This window comes from Antechinus flavipes, chromosome 2, assembly GCF_016432865.1.
Source record: "Antechinus flavipes isolate AdamAnt ecotype Samford, QLD, Australia chromosome 2, AdamAnt_v2, whole genome shotgun sequence".
Classification (NCBI taxonomy): domain Eukaryota; kingdom Metazoa; phylum Chordata; class Mammalia; order Dasyuromorphia; family Dasyuridae; genus Antechinus; species Antechinus flavipes.
In genome coordinates, this window is record NC_067399.1 from 513,975,792 (window position 1) to 514,002,903 (window position 27,112).

Consider the following 27,112-nt stretch of genomic DNA (forward strand, 5'->3'; position numbering starts at 1 on the left):
TACCCTTTCATTGGCTAAAATTAAAACTATGGGTGGAGCCATTCTCCGCTGTTACCTAGCAACCGTCAATTTTCCTATTGATTGGCTAATGTTTCTGTAGATCAGAGAGAAGGGCCTTACCTGCAACCTTTGTTGACGCCCATCGCTCCCTCATTGGCTACTGAGCCATTGGGGGAGGTGGAAGAAAAAAAAAAAACCTGATACAAGACGTAGTATTAGAGTTAGGGAGACCCACATGACCGTTTCTAGTACACCGATTGGCTAGACCAATGCGCTGGGTGGAGATAGTAAGAGCGAGCTGTAGTTGTTTCCTTAGTACATTCTCTATTGATTGGCTGACGATGTCACGTTGTCCTTTAAATCCTTTCCCTAGTTAGGTTTTTGCGAGAATAAAATCCGTCCCTTGACCTCACCTTTGGCACTTAGCGCGCATGCGTCCAAGTCCCTTGCTCAGGTCTTGCTGCTTCCGAGGCTTCTTTGTAGCAAACTATCCTAGGCAGGTGTGACAGCAGTTGAAAAGGTTTAAGGACGCAGAGGATTCTTTTACCAAATCTCATCCCCACCTCCTTTCTTCACTACCTTAAAATAAAGTCCTATGCTAGTAGAACGCCGGTGCCATACTCTTGCTTTCGGCGCGGAGCAGGGGCACAAGTCCCTTGACCAAAAGTGAAAATCTGACACCCACAGCCCCGTTTTCAGGATTCTTTTGGTTCCGCAGCTTTCACAGTTCCAAAGTCTACTTCCTATAGCAAAGAATTAGGCCGTAAGGTAACTTCTGAAACGAATATACAAGTTTCTAGTCTCTGCCTCCAAAAAATAGAAATTGGGGTAGGAGATTGGAATAATCAGTGTGTGACCACCACAAGGCAAATGTTATAAATAATCCAATCTTCAATCTGTCGAAATTCAATCTTTCACAATTGATCTAAAAATACTTCAACAAAAGAGTTGAACCCAAGTCTTACTAGTTTTACTATGCATCCTTTTCATTACAGACATGGATATAGATGGGAAATTATACATATGTTCAAACTGTCAAAACGGTAAAATTGCTAGTTGTTTTGTCTAATTGTTTTAAATTTTTTTGTTAGAATGGATAGAAGGGAATATATTGAGAAATGTAATATAAAAACAGGTATCAAAAATAAAAATTTTTGAAGCTTAAATTTAATAGGGACAAATGTAGGTCATAGTTGGGTTCAAAAAATATTTTCCCAAGTACAAGATGGAGAGGGTATCAAAACAGCAATTCCTCTTCAAAAGATATGGAATCAAGGTGAATGAGTAGGTTAATATGGCAGCCAAAAAACCCAAATGTGATCCGAGATTGTACTGACAAGTACTATACAGAACTAAAAAGGTGAGAGCCTGGGTACCTAATCATACATAGTATACTGGAGTATTGTACAATGTTCTAGGTGATTCATTTTTGTAGACTGCTTGACAACACAGTATCCAGGGAAAAGCAATGAGACTGGATAAACCTTGAGATCATGTGCAATGAGAACTAGTTGAAAGAACTTGGAATATTTAAGATTGGCTAGAGAAAAAATTCTGGGGAAATCAAAAGCTTTCTTCAAGTATTTAAAGAATTGTTCCATGATAGAGGAAATCAATATATAATAATAGATGACTCTGGTATAGCACTTTAAAGTTTGCAAAGCCATTTACAAACATTATCTCATGTTCATACATTCTCTTAATTGGATTCTGCAGACTCCAGCAGAATTAGGAGTGAATGAGTGAAAGAGTTGTACAGAAGTACATGTTAGACTTAATGTAAGGAAAAACCATCTAACATGAATCATCCAAAAAAGAAAATCAGTCTATCTGGGGAAGTAATGGATCTTTTCTCAGTAGAGTTTACCAACCCAAAACTGGATGCCCACTTGTCTATCATTAAGGGGAATTATTCTTCAAGCAATAGGATGGCCTAAATGGCTTCAGAGATTCCTTCTAACACTGAAATTCTTTCCCTGTAGGGTATGAATGTAACAACTCATCCCAACTGACAAGGCTTAGCAAAACGTTGGCTCCAAGAGCCAAAAGGGAGCACAATTCAGCTTCCTGACTACGACTTCAAGTGATTTCAGTATCAGGGTCCTGGCCTAGAAATGAACATGTGATTGAGTTTATATATCAGGTCCTGAGAATCAGAGGCAGGGGCAAGGGTGAGTGGGGGCAGGAAGGGCTATAACTTTGCTTTATTTGTTATTTCCTTTGACACAGAAGAACCAAGAAGAACAGAGTTGGGCAGGGTTGAAAATCACTCAGTCCAGTGTCCTCAGGGTTTGCCCCAGAAAGCTCTGGAAGCTGTGCCGTCCCTGTAGCTTCACATTCTGCAGAGTGTTTCCTAGCCCAGGATCTTTTATCACAGAATGGGACAGAGGGGCACTCTAATTAACTCTGCTCTCTTACCTGCCTTGTATATAAGACAGGAAAAGCAGATGAGGATACCCTGATCTGATGAATGGCAACAGTGATCCTGCCCTAGGGAATAATTATTGGTTCTTTCAATGCTATGGGGAACAGGGAGCTGGTTCCTGGTTCCTAGGCTTTGGGCACTAGCAGGCAGCACTAGAGGCCGATGGTATAGGAGCGACCAGTAGGGTTATGAATAGCTGAGCAGATAGGTGCCGTCACTGCCCATTCATACCACACCTTCTTGGCATTGCTGCATCGCCAGAATCGCACACAGATAGTCTGCCCTTCATGCACGGTGATGGGCTGCTGTAGAAACAGAGACACAGATGTTTGGAGAAGCTGGTCATATCACCACAATTGGGACAGGGGTCTAACAGATTTTGGGAGCAGTATCATCATGTTGGAAGAGAATTGGGAAAGTACCTCCAAGAGAGATAAGTCAAGGGCAAACAGTAAATATTGTGATCAAGGGAAATGATATCCTACAGGCTTTTAAAGATGCTCACCTTGATAGGAAAGAGAATAGGAAACCAGGAGAACATTCCAGGAGAATGCGTCTCTGGACGGATACCTGTGGATATAAGAACCAAATGAACTCAAGAGCTTCTCCCTTCCCTTATCCTTATCACACCAAGATTGTGCCCTCTGCCAAAACAAAAGATGATTTCTATAAAAGAGAAAGAAGGGGCAATACCAGTTCCCTTGGTCACCTTCTGAAGGAAATACATACAGGGGAATACCCAGATACCACATATTTCCTGCTAGCTAGAAGCACAAGTACTCACTCAGAGTGATGTCCTGATAAAGCACGGTCTCAAAGTAGCCTGCAAACCCATGCAGGACAGTGTTCACCTCTACAGGAAACTCCAATGTACGATAGCGGTTATTGTCAGTCAAAGGATCTGTCAAGAGACAAGCGGTGAGAGCCCAAAGGAGATTCAGTAAGGAGTCAGAAAGGCAAACCTATCAAAGGAGAGGGCACACTTAATTCTCAAGAGAGGATCAAAAGGAGCCACTCAAAGACCTACCTCGATTGGGATGGCAAAAGGTAAAGCAAGGCTGGGGTTCAGCCAGCTGGTGAAAGTTGTGCAGTCGAACTACATAAGGCATCTCAAACTGGGCCTGTCAAGAAGAGGAAAGCAGGTGCTGGAAGGGAGAACAGGGACAGTCTCCTCCTTCCCAGGAACCTGAGAGGAAAGTCTCAAGAGCCTGAGGGACACACAGAAATAAAAGGAAAGAGAACTCAACCTAACTCCCAATTTATCATATTTTCTAATGAAATATAAAACAGGTATTTAATATTTTTAATATTTGCTGATACAATTAGTTAAAATTGTGCATGTAGAAAGGGAAGAAGTCTTCTCACCTCAGGGTCCCGGTCCTTTTCTCGACATGCCCGGACTTCATTGTATAGTTTAGATGAAGAGATGGGAGCTAAGAAAGAAGTATACTCCCCTGGGATGCTCACCCCATCATCTGCAAAAACAAGAATGGCAAATGAATTTCTCGTGGAGAAGAAAGTTATGTTGATGTCCTAACCCTAGATTCAAGCATAACCTTTCATCTGAAACCCAATTCTCTTCCTGATTTCTCTTATTTCTGTGCCCACACAGGTAATCCTCAATTCTCCCTCACAACTTATTGCAATACAGTCAGCTACAAAGATATCAATTGTATTTCTATAAAATCTCTCACCAGTTTCTTGCCACCCCATAGCCTATTTCAGATCTTTATCATCTTTTGCCTGTCATAATGGACTCCCACAATTTTTCTTGCCTCCAGTTTTTCCTTTCTCCAAATTGATATTTCTTATTATATCACTGCCTAAGCTGTTATCCTCAAATCTACTTATTCAACCCTAACTTTTCTGCTGACTCCCTTTCCCCCTATCCCAGTCTCACATCTCCAAGTGCCTTTCAAACATTCCAAATTAGAAGTCCTGAAGATATCTTGAATTCAACATATCTAAAACTTAACTCATTAACCTTTCACCAAAAATCCTTCCTATTTCCAAATCTATTATTGCTGAGGGCACCACCAACTTCCAAATGACTCAGGCTTCCAACCTAGGTGTAACTGACTATTCACTCTCTCACTATGCCATGTTAATCTTTTGCCAAGACTTACTAATTTTATTTTTTTACCTCGTTATCTTTTACATGTGCACTATTCCACCTCAAATGCCTCTCTGACATAGACAGGTGGTGTCCAGGACTTTCATCATTTCAAATCTGCACTTTTAAAATAACCTGCTGACTGGTCTCTCTACCACCAGGATTTCCGATTCTAGTCCACCCTTCATTCAGCTGTCAAAGTGATCTTCCTAAAAAGCAGGCCTGACATCATTACCTTGCTATTCAATAAACTCCAGTAGCTCCCTATTACATCCAGAATCACATATAAAATCCTTTATTTGGTTTTTATTAAAGCCCATCATAACCTACCCCTTCCCCAACAATTTGTACTTATCCCATATATACTACAATCTAGTAAAATGGGATTCTTATTCCTTAAACTCTACTGGTTCTAAATATTTTTACCCCAGGAAATGAGGCCAGGAAAGCCCATCCTCTTCATCTCTACCTTCTGTTCCCCTGGTTTGACTTCAAACTCTCTTAATTCTAGTGCTGTTCTTCTAGTGATTACTTCCTGTTATTTTCTGTACATAGCTTATTTATATATTGATTTGCATATAATTACCCCATTGGACTGAGAGCTTCTTGAGGGCAAGGACTGTCTTTTGTCTATACCCCCATACTTAGTGTGTGGCACAAAATGGGTGCTTAGAACACAAGAAAAATTATTATTGATAATCAATTACTAATATGAGGGGGAGGGGAAATCCAGGTCCCTGTTCCCCACCCCCCCATTTCCTCAAAAGTGCAGTTCTTATGAGGGAGAAGGCCCTTGACAATGAGACAGGTAGGTGAACTTCCACCCAAAGCTCAATTACTTAAATGGTCTGGGTAGAGGTAGATCCTTTTGTCTAGACTTCCCAGGTGGGGTGGTCTGAGGAGAGATAAATCTCTTTATCCTAGAGTGAACAAGATTAAAATCACAGTATCCAGTCCCTCATTAGAATAAATCCACCTTTCATATTTATTCATTCTCTCATTAGTTGATAACCAATCCCAGTTGTTCTCTGCCTGTAGGGAATACCCTCTTCCAATGATAATTAATTTTCCAGGGGTTGTCTTTGGTTTCCCAAGAGCCACAAATATCAATTTCACTATCTGCTAACCATAATTAACAAAATGATTATTAATTACCCAAAAACTATGTCTTTAGGACTTTTTATTCATTACAAAAATATTGACTGACCTTCAAGAAGCTTCAGTGGCTCCCTCTTGCCTCTAGAATAAAACACAAACTCCTCCATTTGGCATTTAAAGACCAATCTTTCTAGTTTGGCTAGTTTAGTGTGAAAGGGAGAAATATGAAACTAATCTGGTTGACTTGCTGTTCCCATAACAGACCACTCCATTTCCTATCTTTAAACCTTTGTACAAGCAGATCTCCATATCTGGAATGCTCTTGCCCTTCATTTCTATCTCTTGGAATTCCAGCTCCCTTTCAAAGCTCAAATGACATCTCCTAAATTACTTTTTATATATTTTGTATTCACTCATGTATCTACATATTCCTCCCTAGGCCCAACATCAGATACAAGATCCTTGAGGGGAAGGAACTGTTTCATTGTATATCCCTGAGACCTTGACGAAGTGCCTGATATACTGTAGATATAATAAATGCTGAACTGAATTGTCTTCTAGGTTGCTTGCACTGGTCCTCCCACCCTGTAACCAACTTCTGCCCTTCTCTGTCTTCCATCACAAGGCACCTTTTAGGAAGTGCTGGGCTCCATCCAGGCATTCGGGTGATAGTTCGTTATCTGCGAAGGAACCTAAGAGTTCACTAACAATGATGTCTGCCTTCTCAGGTGCCACCCATTCCCGCATGTCTGATGACACCACAGTCACTTGGCTGCCCCACTCTTCAAACTGCCAGTTCTCTAGCCTGTGAGTAGAGAAGGCCTTATTAGCATGGTGCTGGCCCTAGTAGGAACATCATGCTCTTAGTAGGCTGCATTAGGAGTTACTCACGTCACCACAGCATTGGGGTTCTTCTCTACAGCATACAACTTCACTCTCCGATCAGCTTGCTTGGCAGCCCGGAGGGAAGCATTCACTAGGGGACCTCGGCCTGCACCTAAAACCATCAGTACTCTGAGAAGAAAGACAAAGATAAAAATAGAACAATAAGTAGAAATAAAACAGAATAAACAGAATGAGTGTAATATGGTGTAGCAACAGCAGCAACAATAGCAGCCTTCACATATTGCCTAATGCCTCACAGACTGTGTGCTAAGCACAAATGTGGTAACAAAATTAATCCTCAATAACACTGGGGGGGTAGATACGATCATGATCTTCATTTTATAGTTGACAAAACTGAGGCAGACAAAAGTTAAGTGACTTGCCTAAGATCAAAAATCTGATAAACATTTAAGACCAAATTTGAACTCAAATATATTCCTGACTCTAGAACTTATATTCAATCCACTGTATCAACTAAAATCCTGGATAAGAAACACTCACTGCACATTGGTGTCCTTTTCCTCTTCTGGTACACGATCCAAGAGACATTTGTAGATGGCCTAGAAAGGAGAGATATTCCAGCTTTACTTCCACTCTCATGAGCATTTCCCCACTTTCACTCCCCAATCCAGACCCCACAGACCTGCTGGTACTGGGAGTATTTGATGGGATCCTTCTCAAACACTTCATAAGTTTGAGACTCCAGATTATCCATTAGTGGCTCAAGAAGAGAAAGAAAAAATTCAAGTTAAATTAAACAGGGTCCTAGAATCTGATGACACCCCAAACTGAAGAAGCATTTTATTTGTCCTTTGGATCTAGCTGGGAGAAAGGGGGCTGAGAGGACAAAGGGAAAGAGTTAGATTTCCTCCACACAAAATGCTTCCTTGCTTCCTATCATTCCCACAATTCCTAAATTCACAACTCACCTGGAGTGGTGACTGAAGGTAATCCTCATAACCCTTGGCAAAGAGTTCATAGGCATTAGGTGGTGGACGGTTCTGGCTCAGGTATTCCAAATACTGCAGGTAAGTGCAAAATTCCTTTTCTGAGTGATGATTGGCACCAGTAATGATGAATTGCACTTCCAACTGTAAATAAGACAATGTATCAGATCAACCTCTACAGCTTCCCAAGAAAGGCCCACTGTCCCAAGATTTAGAACTCTGATTCCCAAACCAAGCATCTATGTCTAATAACAGATAGAGGAATCTACAAAGAGTAATCTAAATCATTTACTTTACGAATCCTTAATCAATGCCCTTGAGTATATCATCCCCAACAATCAGCATATAGTTTAAACATATGTTTAATGTTCACTGTGCATCTCATGGTGCCTTAGAATACCTTGTGCCTTTTTGTTATTTCTTTCTCAAATGTATTTCTGGGTTTTAGGAGCCCAAATATTAAAACTGGGGGTTGAGGAAGGAGGGGAAAATAATGATCCCTATTGTTGCTGTTTTATGATTTAAACCCTTGGAAATATTTCTTTTTAAGATGAGTTCCATGAAAAGTAAGCAAGTTTCCTGTGCCACATTCTCCTTTTATCTCTCTCCACAACTTTGCAAAAGTTGCTCTTTGGAGTCAAATATGAAAAAGGAATTGCACTGTGGGAAAATGTCAAATGCCCATATAAGCAAGGTAGAGAGGTCACAGGGATAATACCAGATGAACATTACAACTCCTCACTCTAATATACTCCCTTTATTACCTTGAGAAGACGGAAGATTAACCGCTGGTGCACTTTAGAAAGCACAGGAAATCCCTTCTTATTGGTCAGGAAGATGCTGGTAGGAAGGATGGCTGCTTTGATTGGCTCCCCAAGCCACCGGTCAATAATGTGATTAGATGGGAGGTCACAACCAACTTCAATAGCTGCAATACAGAAGGAAAGATCTACTGAAATCCAAACAAACTTTCTTTCTGACAAAGGATAGTCTATTACAATCCTGCTACATAGCAGACTGCTATAAAGTAAAAGAGAGCTACTGAAAAGTCTCAGCATTAGCAGTGAAGCCAATCTGAAGCTTCAAGCCAAGACTCTATTCATATGAGGTGGGGGAAAAAGAAAGTCTAGCTATGGCAGCCTGCTACACTCACCCACTGCAATCCTCTTGTTGTAGTCACACAGGGTACGAAAGTTATGCCACCTGCCAGGAAGAAAACACAGCATGGGGTCTACCAATCAATATACTCCTTCTAGTAGTCAGCCCATTCCTCTCACAACTCTGCTTCCTAACCTCTTGCAATAACAAGGAGAAAATCACATACCACATCCATGTCTTCTCCTCCCCAGTGTATGCCTCTGTCCTTGTAAGAGGTTCATTGATAATGACATCATCCCGAAGGTCTTCTGCTGCCATCAAGGGAACACGTATCCAGAACTGGAAGGAAAGAAACTACTTCTCTATCCAGAAAAATCTTCCTTGATTAAAATGAAATTGATCCTAAACCAGTGTTTAACCTTCCTGCTTCTTCATGGAGACAAATGCTCATTTATATGTTTAGGTTAATATCTATTAGTCTGTCTTGCTTTCCAACTCAACTTTACACTCAGTTTTTTTGGTAACAATATTTATTTGATCTATCCCAATAATTGATTGATCATCACTTTTAAGAGGAACAGTAGGGCCTTTCCAATATATTTTTCTCATAAAATGGATTAAGCAGCCTGGTTTGGGAAGTATTCAATGCAACTCAATCACAGTACAACATTGTCTATTCATCTTCTGGGATATCATACCATGGAAGAATGATGGCCTGTGTGAATGTGATTGGTCAGGACTCTGGCCAGATTAGTATTATCTTCTTGAGTGAGAGGTAACAGAAAAGCTGGAAGCCCCAGGTATGCTCCAAAATTCAATTCCTGCAACATGGCCTGGAACAGAGACCAACACAGACAGATTAGTACATGGTGCCCAAATGTCTTCTATAATAGTGGTGCAAGATGTAACTGACATCAAAGAATCCCAAGGGCCCCTGAAATTTGGGCTGCCCAAGGTGGTACATAGGGTTCTGTGGTCCATATGAAGCTAAGAAACATTATCCACCCTGCCTGAGTTTTAGAGATGGCCACAAGGTATATATCTAGGTGCCTTACCGCTTCTGAATTCCTTCTTATCTTTTCCACTTTGGAATCCGGACGGATCCATGGTGACAGCTTTCCTACAATCAATGTATTCCAGTCTGCATCCCCCAAAGAGAAAACAAAAACTTGATGAAATATGGTTACTTTACAACTTTACAACTGCTTCTCAACAACTGACTTCAGCTCTCCAGCAGAGCAGGCAATGGAGCACGGAGAACAGAGCTTTTCTCATCATGGGTAGGGAACACTGTTCTGGGACAACCCCACTCATGGAAGCTTTTTAATATGGAAACAAAGGATGTAGAATGGGTATATCTTATTATTTATTTCAAGACAATCACTTTCCCTAATTCAAGGAAGGAAGAGTAGGTGGCCAAGACTCTCAAAAGTGGGCTGTTCATTGCCTCTAAAGGTATGGGGGGAGGGGCCTTGAGGAGTTTTTCCTACCCCGTCCTGACAGCAGCAGGTCAGACCGTGTGTGGGGCCCAGGACGACACTTGGCTGGATCTTGGGTGAACTCCCTCTTGAATCGGGGGTGGAAGACGGGCATGCAGAGGAAATCAAAGCTGAGACAAAGACAGATGCCCCCACCCCCCACCCCCAACCAGATGTTATTAGCAAAATAACAGTGCCCTTAGGGCAGGCCACGTGAGGGGCCTTGCTCCACGTGGGCCAGACCAGCATGCAGTCCACGTGCCAGGGCGCACAATGTGCCTCAAAGCCCTCCAAAAAAGAAGTTTATGGAGAAGAGGAGAAAAAGGAAAGAAACAGGAACTCCATATCCAGCGGCAAGGCCAGCTCCCCTTAGATTTCACCCTTGGCATGAGTGCCACATGCCCAAAGTATCCCCAGATTCCTTCCACGCCTTCCCACTCTGTTCCCTGCCCCATCCCAGCAACTGCTTGTGGTCGGGGCCTCTCCACCCGCTCCTCCCCCACCCCCAATCTCAGAGACAGTCTGTGGACGAGCCTCTCCACATCTCCCCCCATCCCCAAGAGGAATGGTTTCTCCCACCACGCTCCCCTTCCCCCCCGCCCGGGGCTGGAAATAGTTTCTCCCACTCCATCTCCCAGAAAGCGCGCGTCCCACCTAAGAGAGGGGAGAAAGGAAAAATGGGGCCCTCACCCTTGTTTCGCCACGGCCCCCAATGTATCAGCCACTTCTGGGACGCAGTTAAGGTCCCGCCCGCTGGACACGCGGCACCCGGGGGCCCCAACTGCCACCGCCGCCATTTTTCCCTTCACGTTGTCCGCGCCGGGACCCCTGGATAACAACAACCAATGGCAAAGCACAGAAAAAGCCGGGTTTCCCCAGTAGGCGGGAGGAGTCTCCTTAACAACCCGAGCGTCTTCTCCCACTCAGAGCTGGAGGGGTGGGCGGGGCGATGTGTGGGCCTCCCTGCCAATCAGGTGGTGGCGCCGTGACGAAAGACGTGAGACCTAGTGACCTACCAATCCGAGGGTTCCGCTTGTGAATAGAGTCTACTTCCCGTATCGTTTAATGTAGAATATTTGAAACTGATCCAAACGAAAAACTACATCCCCCATGAAGCCCTGCGGTATCCTCTTGAAGGAGTACTGCTGCAAGAGCTTTTTCGTCCTCGGGCCAGTGGCGCAATGGATAACGCGTCTGACTACGGATCAGAAGATTCCAGGTTCGACTCCTGGCTGGCTCGTTTGGAACGGATGATATTTATTTCTTTCTTTAGCTATTTTTCGGCAATCTTTATTTCACATATACTCCCTTGTTTTCTTCCAGTCTATTATTATCCATTGATACATTCATTCACCTAGTCCTTCAACATAAATAACCCACTACACACAGGACACTTTTCTAAACTCTAAGGTAAATTCACTTCAGAGTATGCACGTGCTCTCTTGAAACAAGAGTCAAAGAGAAGGAAAAAAGACATTAAATATATATGTATGTGCCTTGAAAACTACATTTCACTAATAATAACTCACACAAATTTCTCTACCCAGAACTCTCCCAAAGATGTTGCTTTTTCAAGCAATAAAAAGAATTTACCAAGTACCTACTTGAACATGATCTCCAGACTTCCATCTCCGACAGCCTATTGGACATATCGAACTGAATGTGTCCTGTAGACATCTTAAATTCAATATTTTAAGACAATTCATTATTTCCCCCCAAAAAAAATCCTTCCTGTCCCCCCCCTTCCTGCCCTCCCTATTACTGTCAAGAACACCATCATCCTCCAAATCTTCCAGCCTCCCAATATAGGTGTCATACTCAAATCCCTCAAATACAATCAATCAGCTGCCAAGTCCTGTCGTTTCTCTCTTTACTTCTTTCCTTTTCACTCAATTGTCTCCTCTGACACCACAACCACCTTGGTGTAGGCCGGCATCCCTTCACACCTGGACTATTATAATAGCCTGCTGGTTGTCTCTCTACTTAGTGTCTTCGCAGTTCCAATCCATCCTTCACTCACCTGTCAAATTCATCTACCTAAAAACTCAAATCCAACCACGTCACCTTCTCAACTCAGTAAATTCCAGTAGCTCACTGTTACCTTCAGGACATATGAAATCTTGTTTGCTTTTAAAGCTCTTCATCATCTGCTCTCTTCTCATATCTTCAGTCTTCTTATATACTATATTTCCCTCTTCTGGAATCCACAGACACTAGCCTTCTTACTCTTTCTCTTCTCAACTTCATTTTCACTGATATTTCCTATGCCTACAATTTTCTACCTCCTCCCATCTGCATCCTGGCTTTCCAGGCTTCCTTCAGTCTTACCTACAGTCGCCTCTTTTGTCAGAAGTCTTTCTCTGTCCCTTTTAGCCTTGGTGCCTTCCCTCTGAAATTATCTCCTATTTATCATATGTGTGTACATATATATATATATATATATATATATATATATATATATATATATGCGTGTATGTATGTGTTTGTGCGTGTATACATGCTTATATATCTATACATATGTATAGTTTATATATAGTTACCTGCATGTTTCCTCATTAGATTGTGGAACTCTTTAAAAACAGGGACTGTTGCTTGCCTTTCACTGTATCCCCAGAACTTAGTATGATGCCTGGAACATGGTAAGGACTTACTAAATGCTAGTTAACTGTCTTGATCAATGCATTATCTATTTTATCTTTCTAGCTATACTCTATCTTGTTTAAAGAATCAGGAATAAGGCTGGTGAAAATTTCTTATGCAACCTTTATACATTTTTCTCTATTCAAGTATAATAGCAGTATCTTGTATATTCCCTATACCTTATGCTACCCAGATAACCCTCCTAGGAGTAAAGCATCTGATAACTTACAGACCAATGGGTAAGAATGACAGTGTGTTACATTTCCTACTTTAAAAGACTAAAGGAAGGGCATATGAATGTCCCACAAGTAGTGGAATTTCTGGCATTTTGGTATTTGAGTGGGAGGGAAATTTTTAGATGGGAGAATCTTCCTAATACCCTTGAAATCACACCAGTAAGCAATTTCCCATCCTGCCCACCTTGCCCTATCACTATATTAGTTTCCAAAGCAGGGAATCAGAAGACCTTGGTTTGAATATGTCACTTACTACTGTGTGACTTTTGTCAAGTCTCCACTTCTGATGGCTTCAGTTTCATTGAAATTAAATGCTGTGTACAAATCATTGTGCTAGGTGTGTAGCAGATAGAAAGTTTAGAAAGAATTCAATTAAATCCTACTGACACTCACAGTCTATTAGGAGATTAAGAGTCATACTCAGGAAATTTAAATACACAAAAACACTTGATAAAGTTTTCCCAGTGAAATGAGGGGATGAGCAGAGAGAAGGTTATTTCTAACATGGAGAATAGAGGAAACTTTGGGGAGAGGGTATCTGTTTAACTTGGACTTTAAAGAATAGGCAAGAATTCAACAAACAAACGAGAGAGGGTATTTCTTGCCTAGGTATTGGTTCAGGTAAAGGCATTAAAATGGGATATCATAGAGTATTTTGGGAGCTAAGAGTAATTTGGATTAATGAAAGTAACAGAATTAGATCAGATGACTACCAAAAGTCTTTAACTCTAAATTCTAACCACGACAAGAATATCCGAAGACTATTTTGTTTTATTCTCCATAAAAAATAAATACTGTATTCTATACAAAATGTATTCTCAGCCTTATTTGTTAAATGATTGCATAAGAGACTGTAGAGTTAATCTAAAACATACCCTTTACTATCAACTAAACCTACAATTCTGAGTCAGAAAGAGACAGCAAAGAGCACTAGTTCCTTCCATCTTTTTTTTTTTTTTAATTTTTTTGGTGGGTTTTTAAAAAATCAATTCTCAGTTACTCATCCTTCTGTATTTTGTTTTAAAAGGGTGATGGGAGGAACCTTTCTTTTTCACTTGAAGAACTGTAAGGAATGTTAAGACTTTGAACTCCAAGGATGGCTGAGATAGAGGGAAATAAGGATACAATGTAATGAAGAGTACCTTTGAGAAAGAGTTTATTTTCAACTTTACCAAGATGGATCCTTCACTGAACAGACACAAAATTCAAAGTTGGGGGGGAGAGGGGGGAAACAGCAGGAGCTTACCTGAAAAAGAATTCATTTTATGACTTCTCCAACAAGTAGACATCTGGCTTTTTCTTGAAGACCTGCAATAAGGGAGATTGGATCCACAACTTCCTGAGGCAGATCCTATTTTTGGATAATTCCAATTGTTAAAAAGTTTTTCTTTATTATTGTACCTAAATTTACCTTTGTACAACTTTCCATCCAGGACATTCTTTCTTCTGGAGCTAAACAAAAGATGTTACTCTCTCTTCCATATGACAGCCTTTTAAATACTTGACCATAGCAATTTTGTTCCTACTAAAATCTTCTCTTCTTCAAGCTACACCTTTCCAGTTCCTTTAATCTTCATATGGTATAAACTCAGGGTCTTCACCATCCTGATTGCCCTTGGTAGACAATCTCCTGAATATTAATATCCCTTCAAAAATGTGACATCACTAAATGAATACAAATACTTTAGATATTGTTTGATGATAGCAGAGTAAAAAGGGATTGATACCTCCTAAGCCCTGAAAGTCATGGTTTTCTTAACATAGCTTGAGATCATATTCATTTCCTTGGCCACCATTTCATATTGTTGATCCACATTGCAATTGTAGTCCACTAAAACTTTCTAGACCTCTTTTTGATATCCAGTCCTGCATCCACCATATCTTGCATTTGTTAGATTAATTTTTTAACTCAAATATAAGACATTTTGACAAAGATCTCTCCTTATTAAATTTCATCTTATATGCTTTGACACATCGTTCTCACCTGTCAACATCCCCTAATGGATTATTTCTCTCTCCTGGCTTTGTGTCATCTGAAAATTTGATAAACATGTATCTCTGCTCCCAAAATACAAGTCATTGATAAAAGTGTTAGATATCACAGGGCCACACACATATCCTTTATTTATTTTTTTTTTTTTAATTCATCATCCTTTTAACCAATACATATAGAAAATTGCTAGGGATCAAAGTCAGACTCACTAGTGTATAATCTGCAGACTGCTTTCTTTTCCCCTCTTTGAAAATGAGGGCATTTGCCTTCTCCAATTCCTCATTTTTATTTAAAAACTCACTAAGAGGGGCACAGCTAGGTGTAGCAGTGAGTGAAGCACCAGCTCCGAAGTCAGGAGGACCTGAGTTCAAATCAGGTCTCAGATACTTAACACTTCCTAGCTGTGTGACCCTGGGGCAAGTCACTTAATCCCAATTGCCTCAGCCAAAAAACAAACAAACAAACAACTCACTAAGAGTGAGTTTATATGAATGTCCCACATATCTATCAAACCAAACACCAAAGGATCTGGGCCAGATGCCTTAGATCATTAAGGATAGGTTGGAATCCCATTTGTATGAGAAATCCTAGTATAGAAATTCCCTTCATAGATGCAGTTCCACAACTCATCAGTAAGTCAGGCTTAGAGAATTGTCTGACTGAGCTGACACATTAAATGATTCCTCTATTCACACTGTTATTGTGGGTCAAGAATTAATTTCAAATCTTTGTGACTCCAAGTCTGGCCCTCTACCTACACTACTTCTCATTCTTTACCTTGAACATCATATTCATATTGGATATATTTGTTCTGCCATTTCCAGTTCAAAGATAATTGTTATTGCCAGATAAAACAGAAGCAATATAAAAATTAAGCTCTGCCATCTTTCTATTCTTAGTTATCATTGTCTACTCCCTTACAACAGTCCTATTTTTTTTTTTTTACCATTCTCCCCAATAGTTAAAAAATTAATACTTTTTTGGTTGTTATTTTTAAGTTTTCCTTTCCATATTAAGATAGGGTCACAGGGCCTTTAAATAGGTTAATTTTTCTCTAGAGGTAGGAGGAATAAGGAAACAATTTTCCATTAAGCCAGTAGATTCCCTTCATAATAACCTATCCTATAACCTATCGTTCTGCCATAAGTCAAATTCCTTTTTTTTTTTTTCTGGTCTTTCTCAGGATACCAATTCTCCAATCATTCTTTTATATTCCTCCCCACCTCCCCCAAATTACTATTACTATTACTATTACTATTACTATTACTATTATCTGAAAGCATGCTTTTTCATGTATATTTTCACTTCTTCTACCACTTTGGCTAATCTCAATGCATCTCTCTACTTTAGCCAAACTATACTTGTCCTCCACTTCCTAAATATATCCTATGTTTTCTATCCTTGGTACTTTCTTTTTTCCTTATACCTTGAATGTCTTCTCTCCTCCCTCACCATTCCTTGACATCTGAAATCCAGGTCTTTAAAAGTCCCATTCAAGTATCATCCTCCTCTATGAAGCTTTTTCAATTCCTCTAATTCAAAGACAGTCTTCCATACTAGAATTTTGAAAGCTTCAATGCATTTTATTTTTTCTCATAGTTATCTGTGTTTATGCCTTATCCCTTCATCTAGTCAGATGCATAACAGCAGTACTATCTCTTAATTAAACTTTGTATCTTACCCAATATTTAGAAAAGTTGTAATACTCATTATGTGCTTAATAAACAAACTTATGTTGCCAAATTAATGAAGTTGGAAACAATGGTTTATTGTTCCTATTACTTCTTCCATCATTTCCAATTCCTCCCTTAAAATCAAGGGAATGCTCTATTGAAAAATAAAGGCTAAATTTTTGTAGTAGTAAAGAACTGGAAGCAAAGTAGATGCCCATGGAGTTGTAGAATGACTAAGCAAATTGTAATACATTAATATGATGGAATATTACTATGATGTAAGGAATGATGAATATAATGAACACTGAGATATAGAAATATTTATGTGAACTATCATGCTAAGTATACTGATCCAGATTCAAGAAAACAACACACTTAACTACAATATAAATGAAAAGAACAACCACAAAACAATTGTAAGTGAACATTGCAAAATTATAAAAAAGCAAGCTTAGCTCTGAAGAAGACATATAAGAAAATACTTCTACCTATATTCTTGCAGAGGTAGAGATCCACAAGATCCACAAGTATGGGAACATTGCATAAACTGTTTTGTTTTGTTTTTTCAGTTGTATTGATTGATTTTGCTGATTTTTTCTTTCCTTATTCTTTCTTTAAAATTATATGAGATGACTCTCTGGAAGGTAGGAGTTGAATAATATAAAGAGAAATTTAGATGCTATGGGAAAATCTCAATAAAAATTATTTTTTAAAAAAGGTGACAAATCCTACTGTAAAAAGCCAAGGACTATATGTAAGATGCTGGGAGAAACTCAGAAAACTAAAGTGACTTGTCTAAATGGTAAAAAAAAAAAAAAAAAAAAAAAAACAGTTTGTCAAAATCAGATCTTGAATTTGGTTCTTTTAACCCCAGTTCTCTCTTTACCAAGCCAACTCTGATGTTGCTTATGTTTTGTATTGTACTATATCTGACAAAATTGAAAGCAAATTCCTGTTCTGATCCTTATTTAGGGTTTTCTTTCTTTCAAAGCCTAATTTCAGTGTTAGCAACTCATCCCATAAGCTTTCTCCAATTAGCCTGCCTTCAATAACTGCCATTTCTGAACATATGTTGCTCTTATTGCTTATATGTAGCAGCAGCAAGCATAGCACTAATCTATCCTTTAGCCTTTGCAGTGTTGTAATGCAATATGTCATATATTTACCTATATAATAAATTCTAAAGAGATATCTTAATAGCTAGTATAGAGATCTAGTAAATGCTTGATAATGCTTCATACATTCAACAAACATTTTTTAGACACTATGTCCAAGATAGTATGGGAAATACAAAATCCCTGCTGCTTTCAAAGTCTTTAATATGGGAAATGGGACACAGATATAAATAACTACAATATAAAGTACCATGTACAATGAAAGGTCTATAAGATGAAAAATATCAAGGAAATAATTGATTCTAGTATGCTTGATCAAGGAAAGCTTCCTGGAAGAAGTAACATCTAAGCTAAGCATGGAAACATTAAATAGAATTGTGAGAAGTAAGGTTTGCAGAAGGATAAAGCATTCTAGGTGAATGGAGTGGTATGAGCAAAGACAAAGATAATTAAAAAGGCAAAAGATATTGGAAGAAAACAAATCATTTGTTCTGAGCATTAGGTCTGTGTTGGAGATTGGTATAGAAGAAGGTTGGAGAGGTAGACTGGAATTAGACCCTGCAGAGCCTTGAATGCCAGATTAAAGAATTAGAATTTTGAAGCTCTTTCAACCAATTCCCATCAGCATTTTCTTTTTAATATTCTTGGACAGGTTCTTAGTAACCTGAGAGGGTTAAGAGGTCAAATGAATAGGTCAAATTCTGGGAGAAGCAGAATTCAAATCCTTAACTGTGAGACTGCTCTATCCACTATGGCATGTTATGCCTCTTAAGTTCTAGACTTATTCAAAAGGCAAAGAGAAATCATTGAAAAATGTTGAGCATGAAAGTGACAGGATCAGAGTTAATACTTTGGAAAGATTGCTCTAGTAAGTGTGAAGAGATTAGAAGCAGATTTTTGGAAGCTTTTACAGTGTCACTGGCATGGAATGATGAGTCTTGTAGTAGGATGGTAGCAGCAGTGAGAATTAAAGGAAAGAGCAAGATGTAAAATACAACTTGGGGGAAAAAAAGGAAACACCTGTCAACTAATTGGATGGGAATAGATGGCATGGGTGGCTGGGAAAACGGTAGAAACATTAACAGAAATAGTTAAGTCAAAAAAGTTACCTGTTTCCTTTTGGGAAAGAAACCTAGAGAGATATTTGGTTTTGAACACCTTGAGTCTAATGTGTTTAATGAGACAAGTAGAAAAATGTCCAACAAGAAGTTAAAAATTCAGAGCTAGAATTTAGGAAAGAGGCTAGATAAATTTGAGTTATCTCCATACAGGTGACAAGATTGCCAAGGGAGAGAGGAAAGTGCTGAGAACAGAACATTAGGGAACAACTATATTTGAGGGGTAAGGAAAAAGCTGAGCCAGAAAACAGAAGAAATGGTCAAAGTGATAAAAGACTAGAAGTCAAAGCCTCAGAAAACAAACTTGGAGAAGTTTGATGATAGGTAGCCAAAGGATCACAGGATTTGTAGCTGGTGGGACCCAAGATCCTCTAGTTAAGCTCCTTCGTTTTACAAAGGTCAGTGCTACAGAGGCCAATGAAACTAAGGGTCTTTCAGAAAGGGCCATTGAAGACTTTCTAGGAATTCATTTCAATAGAACTTTGGGGATGGAAGTCAAATTGAAGAGGGTTAAGGAAAGTGGGATAAGAAATTGAGGAAATACTTGTTCTTGGGGGAAAGTGTGGAGGAAAAAGAATGATGGTAATTACATAGGAATTCTGTGATGATCCTTTGCTCTGTGATGCCTAAATTTTATTTTCTCTAGTGTCTCCAATGCTTAACTGTTTCCATTAATAGTGAATTTTAGGCAAAGGAATAAGGCTTTTTTTTTCCCCCTGAGGAAATTGGGGTTAAGTAACTTGCCCAGGGTCGCAGCAAGGAAGTAGTAAGTGTCTGAGGATGGATTTGAACTCAGATCCTACTGACTTCAGGGCCAACACTCTATCCACTGCACCATCTAGCTGCTCCCCAAAAAAAGGATTTTTAAAAAATGGATTGAAATATTTTGATACAATATACACCCGCCATCCCCATTCCCCATCTCCAAATTTATTGGTTGTTAACAGAATGGAGGGATATGCTCTTTCACTTTGTGTGTATTATTATGTGTGTGCTAATTAGTATTTACATATCTGACCAGATTTTCTTTCATTTCAATGTTGGGGGTGTTTTGCATTGTTATAGCCATTGTGCACATCCATTCTTTTGACTCTGCTTTCTTTCCTAGACATTACTTTGTACTACTCTGGTTTTTCTGAATTCTTATTTTTTTTGTCCTTATGACATTGTAATATTCAATCACATTCATATGCCATTATTCAGCCATTTCTCAAATGTCAGGATTGTTATCGAAAACCATGCTGGCTTTATACATGGACAGGGGAGGAGAGAGCCTTATAACTTCCTGGGGATATAGTCCTTATAGTAGAGACTCTGAAATCAACATATATGAACATTTTAGTAACTTATTTTTTGCATAATATCAATTGTTTTCCAGAATGGTTAAGCCAACTCAAAGTACCCCTCAGCAATGAATTATCATAGGAATAAGATTCATATCTCTAGTCAAGTCTCAGAGACCAATAATAAAGAAGCTATTTCATCTTCTTTCCTAAGCTTTTTAGAAATCAGAATGTGATACCCCTAAATCTTGGTTTGCCAGACTGTCCTAGTCTGAAGCAAAAGGATTTTGATGTGAATTTCTGTCCATCTAAATAGAAGTAACAAGACTTGTTTTCATTTGTGTCTTCAAATATCCAAATACCCACTCACCCAAAAGTACAAATGCTATTTTTTCTATCAGTCATTATCTCTTCCCTTCTCCAAAACTCTATTTAGAATTTACTTTCTCCATAAAGCCTTTCTTAAATCTATAAAATTCAGATTACAATAGTACCTCCTTCTCTCAGGATTTATGTATAAAACTTGACTTCACTTTTCCATTTACTTTGTTTCTAAGTGACCTTGGATTTTTTTTTTCCTGGTTTCTTTTCTGTCTCCCAATGATAGATTACAAACTCTATGAAGGTAGAAATTCTCTTTTTTTTTTTATTGTAACTTCACAACATACATGTGTAATGAGTGCATCATAAATGATGACTGTTATAAAACCTAGAAGGAACATCTATTTTTGAGTTTCCATTTCCAGACTTTGGTTTCTAATTTTCCAGGTAACATAGTGACGTTTTGCCTTTAATTCCCAACACATTATATTTGTGATCTTGATTAAAAACCTTCCAGCTTCATTTCCTTCTCACTGCTATTATAAGGAGCCAGCCAATACTTGACCTTACCTAGGTAGTAATTTGGGTTTGATGTATTCTTCTGAATTAGAGTGCTCTTTACTGCTCTATCCTGGTTCTCTGAAAAACAGGGCCCATTTCCCCTTAGGTACTTGTCCTTTGCTATTCTGATCCAGTTCTTGAGATTACTCTTATCCCATACCTATTGCTCTGGCTCTACAGACACAATCAGTGGCATACCTCATTTATAATACATATAGTAAAATTAGAAAAAGGCTTGCAACATTGCTTCTTTTTCAGTAGCACCAGTTGATCAGATTTTTTGTTTCTTAAAGAAATGGTTGTATTAAGCAATTATTCCTACAATCCTTGGAGATGGGTAGGGAGGAGTTCTATACTCATTTGATTGATTTAGTTTCGTAGAAGCAAAAATCTGCTTTTACTCCTACTTATACAATCTTCAGAATAAAAGACTTCAAGATTTCATATAGGAAGGTTAATTTTTCCTCCTTCCTACTCTTAAATCTCTCCACAACTGTCAGAACATCTTCCTTACCAACACCGGACAAGTACCCTTTTTTTTTTTGAAAGCTGTCACCTTTTTATTTTCTTTAATTGTTCTAAACCTATGATACTTTAAGTGTGAGGAACTTTCCAGAAGGAAATTTAGTCCTACCAATGTAGGTAATAAGCAACTACTTTGAAATTTATAGTCTTCTGGGAAGCTATCTGGAACACTGAAATATAGTAACAGACCTGGGTACCTACATAACAAGTATGTGTCAAAGTTGGGACTTGAACCCAATTAGTACAAATTCAAAAGTCAGCTAGTTTTTTATTCACTATTTTGCACTACCTCTTTTCCATTTTAGCCCAAAAGAAATTACTAGTAGTTCAGGAAACCATTATCATCATTTTATTTAGGGAACAATTGGGCAAAAGGCAGGACTGATTTTCTTAAGAGACCACAAAATGTGCAAATCTGTTCCTAGGAGGAGGCAAGAACAGGACAGAAACTAAGAGAATGCCCCATCCATTAGAGTTCTTACTGTATTGAATGGTGTCTCATCCCCCATTTTGAGAAGTGAGAAGGCAATACTTTTATAGGAGAAATAGGACAGAAACAATGTATGCCACTTAAGTCCTTAATTTCTGCAAAACTCAATGGTAAGACTTATTAAACTCCTGAAGAGCCCAGCGCTTGTTCTCAGTTGCCTGTTTCAAATGGGTGTACTCCTTCACCAGCTTGTCAAACTCCTCACCTAGCACCTCGTAAGTGCTCAAGACCTGGCGTGATTTCTCCATGTCTTGCTCCTGTAGGCGAATGGCCCCCTCCAGACTATCCCTAAGATGAGAAAGAAAAAGAAAAATAGGAGAGATGTAGTATCTGAGAAAACACACACCAAATGGAAAAGGGAAAACATGACATGCCAAATTCTTATCACTCACCTAATGAGGCGATGAACTTCTACCTTCTCAGCTGTGTAAGTGTCTGACAAAATCTGTAGCTCCTCCATTCTGATGGAAAGAAAGTAACCAAGCAGATCAAAATCAATGACAGCAGCCAATCTAGGAATAGGACAGACAACCTAAATAGCTCAACTGCCCAGTTTCAGTGCATGAAATGAGCAGATATAGCATATAGAGCTTCACTCTGGACCCCTATAAAATTTAGCTCCTGGTAAAATATCCATTTTGGAAAAGATTCACAAGACTTAATGAAGGTGAATGTTCTGGGCAATACAAAGGCTTATAATATTACCTGACACTTATTGAATGCTTACCACATTGCTAGGTATAATGGTGGGCAAAAGTAGAAAGAAAAAAGCTGATATGGAATTAGAATTTTTTAGGACCTTGGTTCTAAAGATTTACCTTAACTTCAGAATCATGGCACTACACTTGATTTCCAAGTACTGGGCATTAATCTGATCCAGCTCTGATTGTGTTTTTAGTCGGTGTTCCTGAAGAAGTCTCTGTAGCAGTGAAAGACATCTAAGGAGTACCTAAAGCACCATGAATATAAAATGATTGCTTAATTAGTGAAAAATAAAATGCAAGGTGAAATAAGAAATGTTCTCCTGAAGCTTCACATTAAGGCCAAAGTCATATTGGGGATAGAAATAAGGAAAAGACTTTCACAAGTTGTTATAGAAAACAGACAAGACAGACACACATACACACCTGAGAATAGGTGGAACTTTGCTTTTCAAGTAGTACTGTTTGTTCCTTCTGCTGTTTCTTAGCATTCTGGTTTTCCTGCTTCTCACTTGTCAGCACATCTGCCAGCTGCCATACCTTTGCTGCTTTCAATGTTTCACTATCAGAATCTGAGAAAAGGAAAAAAGAACAAAGTCAGTGAAAGAAGATTTCTTTTTTTTTTTTTAAGTAACTTTTTATTGACAGAACCCATGCCAGGGTAATTTTTTACAACATTATCCCTTGCTCAGTTCTGTTCCGATTTTTCCTCTCCCTCCTTCCATCCCCCCTTCTCCAGATGGCAAACAGTCCTATACATGTTAAATAGATTACAGTATATCCTAGATACAATATATGTGTGCAGAATTGTACAGTTCTCTTGTTGCACAGGGAGACTTGGATTCAGAAGGTATAAATAACCCAGGAAGAAAAACAAAAATGCAAGCAGTTTACATTCATTTCCCAGTGTTCTGAGAAAGAAGATTGCTAAGAATGAATTCTCCTATTCTTCTGATGCCAGGGTTTTGAGCACTTTGTGATGGAACCTCTTCTCCTGTCCTAGAAATAACTCTACAAGCTCTTCCTTCCAGTGGTTTCACATTCAGTTTACAAAGGTTCCCCCTTTCCTACATCTTTAACTCAAGATTCAGGACTTGGGGCCTCTGTGGGGGCCTTTTTGATCCTGACTTTCCCTTTCTGTTTACTACAGCCTTCTAGGAAAATAATACCCAAGGAAGGAGTATGTAGAAGGAGACAGAATGCTTTCTGCTCTGTACCTACCTAGATAAAGGGAAAACTGGAAGAATTCTATATTCTTCATTCCAGAGAATAAAGTGGAGAAACAAGTAAAACAAGCATCTACTCTTTCCAAAACTTTCTCACTTTTGCTCCTGATTTCAGAAGAGGAGCATGTCGATTTATTTTCCAAAGGATGGTGATAGGACATGAGGGGACCATGATGAAGAGAAAGCAGAGATTAAGAGCTCACCTGAACTGGGATCATGGTAGCAGAGCAGAGTGAAACATTTCTTCTTCAGTTGTTCCTCAATTTTTGGCTGCAGACACTCCCTCATTCTCACAAAATCCTACCAATTTAGAAACAAAGAGACATGAATGTAATATCAAAACTATGGAAATTCACACAAAATAACATGTACAACGGGAGTATCTTATTCAACTTTCAGTTTCAGCCTCAACCCCACCTGACCTCTGAAGGGGGCATCAGTTCCAGCAAGTCTGACTTCTCCAGGCCCAGCAAAGGTGGCTTCTCTTTCTTTTGGCTTGGATCCAAAAGTCGAGTCAGTTCAGTCACTAGTAATCTTTGTTCAAGGGATTCATGAAACTAAAAAGAAATAGAAGTTTTCCTCATTCATCCTCATAAATCAGTTCTCCACACCTTCTTCAAGCCTGGGAACATGTTGTCCACTTCAGACAATCCTCATGGTTCCTCTTAGGCTTTCTTTTCAAGTTTTTGGGACCTCCCATCTTCCCACCAAATTCCATATTCCACTTGTCTTCTCTGATTAATCTCATTAACTACTTTCTTCCTGCCTTGGCTTGATCACACATCCCTGGAAAATATCTCCTTAGGGCTAACTTGGCCTCATCTTTCTAAATTAAAAATAATACCTTCTTATCCTCTGGGGTGAGATTTGTGTCCTGTGTCTTTACGTAATAGTCTACAAGCATTTCTTGTATAAGTCTCTGCAGAATCTCTGACCTTAGCCATGCTGTCTTTTGCAGTCGGACCTCCTTCCATGCCTGAAGGAACAGAGATCATGCTAGGATGATGCCCTCTGGGCATTGTGGCATTTTTTTCCCTTCTCAATCCCTTCTCCTTTAGTCCTTACCTCAGCTTGCTCTTCTGCAAGGGTAGTGCTTAAACCACTCTCATCCATGTACTGAGAGAGACTTAGCAGGAGCTTGCTAAAATGAGGGTTCTGCAAGAGGTCTTCTTCAGTCAGGTTACAGGGTGGCAGCTGTTTGCTGCACACTTAATGGTAGATCCATCCCAGGGAAATAAGTAAAATATGCATCATTGGTTAAGTTATGACTTTGCCTTCTGCAGTCCAGCATCATACTAACTTGATTTAATAAGATAGACACTTAGAAATTCTCACCGTTTTTTAAAAAGGGGGGTTAGAAATGGGAACACGTTTTAAAATTCTACTGGAATGATATTAACTAATACTTGAGGTAATACTCCTAGGATGGTGCCAAAGTACTAAAAATGATTTATGTTAAAAAGAGATTGAAAAGAAAGCTATAAAAAAGGATGCTTAATAAAGGATTACAGGATGAATCATCAGAGGAAGAAAGTTAAAAGATCTTACAGAAAATGGAAATGAAATTGAGAATTACACACAGTATTAAAAATAAAATAACAGTCAAAAAGATAATCACATGACCCAATATTCTTCTTCATATGGGGATAAATGGTGTTCCTAGAGTATTTTAAATGACAATTTTTACTGTATTTACAACTAAAATGATGAAAATTGTCTTTTAATTTAAAATAACAACAAAAAAAGTTTAGTCACTAAATCCCCACCTTGGTGAACTCATTTAAGTAATTCATATTAATGCTGCAGAACTGTGATCCTGTTATACTATGTATTATGCAGGGATGTAAGAAGATATTGAAATTCTAATTTTCTGAGTGTTCAATACTTAAGATTCATATATTCACAAAGAACACATACCTGCACTATGCTAAGATCTCTTATTTTATTCCTATTTAACTAATAACTGCACTAAGTTTTCTTAAATGGCCATGTTCAGAATCCTCTTGTGCAAAGGGAGTAACTCAGGACAAGCTCTACTCTTTCCTTCTGGAAATATCTTTTAATCCCTCTCAAATTCTAGTTTTCCCTAAAATTATTATAAACACTGAGATATTTTTATTATAGATGACAGTGATAGATGACAGTTCTCATGAGCACAGAAATCAAAAAACTAAAAAAATGTCCTCTGAATAATCATAACCCTTTGCAAATAATTAGATTTACCTTGCTGGAGTAATTCCATGCCCTCTCCAGGTAAGCAATAATCTCCTGATGCCATCTTTTTCGTGGGACTTCCACCTGTTTAAAGCAACAGAAAACAAAGGGATGAAATGAAGGGCACTTCAATACATTTCATTCCATAAGTTTAGGATGAAGACCAAGAATGACCTTTGAAGAAAAGGAATGCTTCATGCATATTAGGGACCAAGTTCTTGTATAATTTTCTCTATATGCTGACTAGCAAATGACATACATAACATTTTCCATAGTGAGTCCTTTAATTTTTCCACTTACTTTGCACTTCCTGGAAAAAAAAATCCTCTCCAAGGAAGTTTTCCATATTTTCATTAAAATCTGAATAAGTAGTGTTTTCCCCTCCATTCAGTTTAAGTTAAAACTGAGTTGCCCCTTCCCAGTTATGAGTGAAATGGGGGGAAAAGAACCATTAAAGTCTGCTTCTTTTTCTAGTCAAATAGCTTGGCTAAATCTCAAATTCCAAAAGTCTTTTTCTGCTTCTCTAGCCATTCCTTTCATCCTGAGAACTGTAGGTACTTTCTGATCATTAACTCTAGAGTTGTCCTCTGTAGTGACAAATCATTCCAAACTCAAAAAATAACAACTGGTTTTCACATAACAGCATTAGTAAAAAGTACCTGGAGGAAAGAGCAAAACAAGACTGGCAGTAGGGTCAGTGCACCCACAGTAACAAAAAGGTATAGTTAATGCTGCTCAGACATGAGCTGTCAGCACTTTGACAGAACATCAAGTGCAAGGCTAACAATTACATCACCACCAGACACAGTTAAGATAGGCAGAGCTTGGACTAGAAACTTGGGATTTTCTTCTTTGACAGTTATTTTCCATTCCTTTGATCTCTCCCCCCCTTTCTTTTGTTAAAAAAAAAAATTAAACGTATTTAGCTCACCAATACCCAGTGACAACTGAACCTTCAAAAGGTTATCGTGA

At 38.8% G+C, this 27,112-nt stretch overlaps 2 protein-coding genes and 1 non-coding gene across 7 annotated transcripts in view; 1 reads left to right on the forward strand and 2 right to left on the reverse strand.

Moving 5' to 3' along the window:
* Window positions 1–2,176: 2,176 nt before the first annotated feature.
* PRMT5 (protein arginine methyltransferase 5) lies at window positions 2,177–10,984 on the reverse strand. Of its 2 annotated transcripts, XM_051980446.1 has the most exons (17): window positions 10,735–10,970; window positions 10,057–10,175; window positions 9,622–9,707; window positions 9,265–9,399; window positions 8,793–8,905; window positions 8,622–8,671; window positions 8,233–8,396; window positions 7,451–7,612; window positions 7,165–7,242; window positions 7,023–7,081; window positions 6,528–6,650; window positions 6,266–6,441; window positions 3,791–3,900; window positions 3,453–3,546; window positions 3,210–3,326; window positions 2,931–2,995; window positions 2,177–2,730 (listed from the first exon to the last, which is right to left on the reverse strand). In XM_051980446.1, the coding sequence occupies exons 1-17, from the start codon at window positions 10,839–10,841 to the stop codon at window positions 2,578–2,580; spliced, it is 1,911 nt and encodes a 636-aa protein (XP_051836406.1). In that variant the 5' UTR covers window positions 10,842–10,970; the 3' UTR covers window positions 2,177–2,577. The 2 variants fall into 2 exon arrangements, with proteins under 2 accessions (XP_051836406.1, XP_051836408.1); XM_051980448.1 differs by lacking the exons at window positions 2,177–2,730; window positions 2,931–2,995; window positions 3,210–3,326 and having other exon boundaries at window positions 3,535–3,633; window positions 10,735–10,984.
* Window positions 10,985–11,211: 227 nt separating this feature from the next.
* Window positions 11,212–11,284, forward strand: TRNAR-ACG (transfer RNA arginine (anticodon ACG)). The gene has a single exon. It is a non-coding gene; the product is annotated as a tRNA-Arg (tRNA).
* Window positions 11,285–21,835: 10,551 nt separating this feature from the next.
* Window positions 21,836–27,112, reverse strand: part of HAUS4 (HAUS augmin like complex subunit 4) — a 38,608-nt gene continuing 33,331 nt past the window's right edge. For all 4 annotated transcript variants that reach the window (XM_051980454.1, XM_051980452.1, XM_051980453.1 and 1 more), the window contains 9 exons: window positions 26,150–26,224; window positions 24,992–25,134; window positions 24,771–24,902; window positions 24,349–24,483; window positions 24,130–24,226; window positions 23,127–23,272; window positions 22,818–22,948; window positions 22,392–22,460; window positions 21,836–22,287 (listed from right to left, as the gene is read on the reverse strand). In XM_051980454.1, the coding sequence (XP_051836414.1) occupies window positions 22,104–22,287; window positions 22,392–22,460; window positions 22,818–22,948; window positions 23,127–23,272; window positions 24,130–24,226; window positions 24,349–24,483; window positions 24,771–24,902; window positions 24,992–25,134; window positions 26,150–26,204 (1,092 nt within the window). In that variant the 5' untranslated portion in view covers window positions 26,205–26,224 and the 3' untranslated portion in view covers window positions 21,836–22,103. The remainder of the gene's footprint in view (window positions 22,288–22,391; window positions 22,461–22,817; window positions 22,949–23,126; window positions 23,273–24,129; window positions 24,227–24,348; window positions 24,484–24,770; window positions 24,903–24,991; window positions 25,135–26,149; window positions 26,225–27,112) is intronic.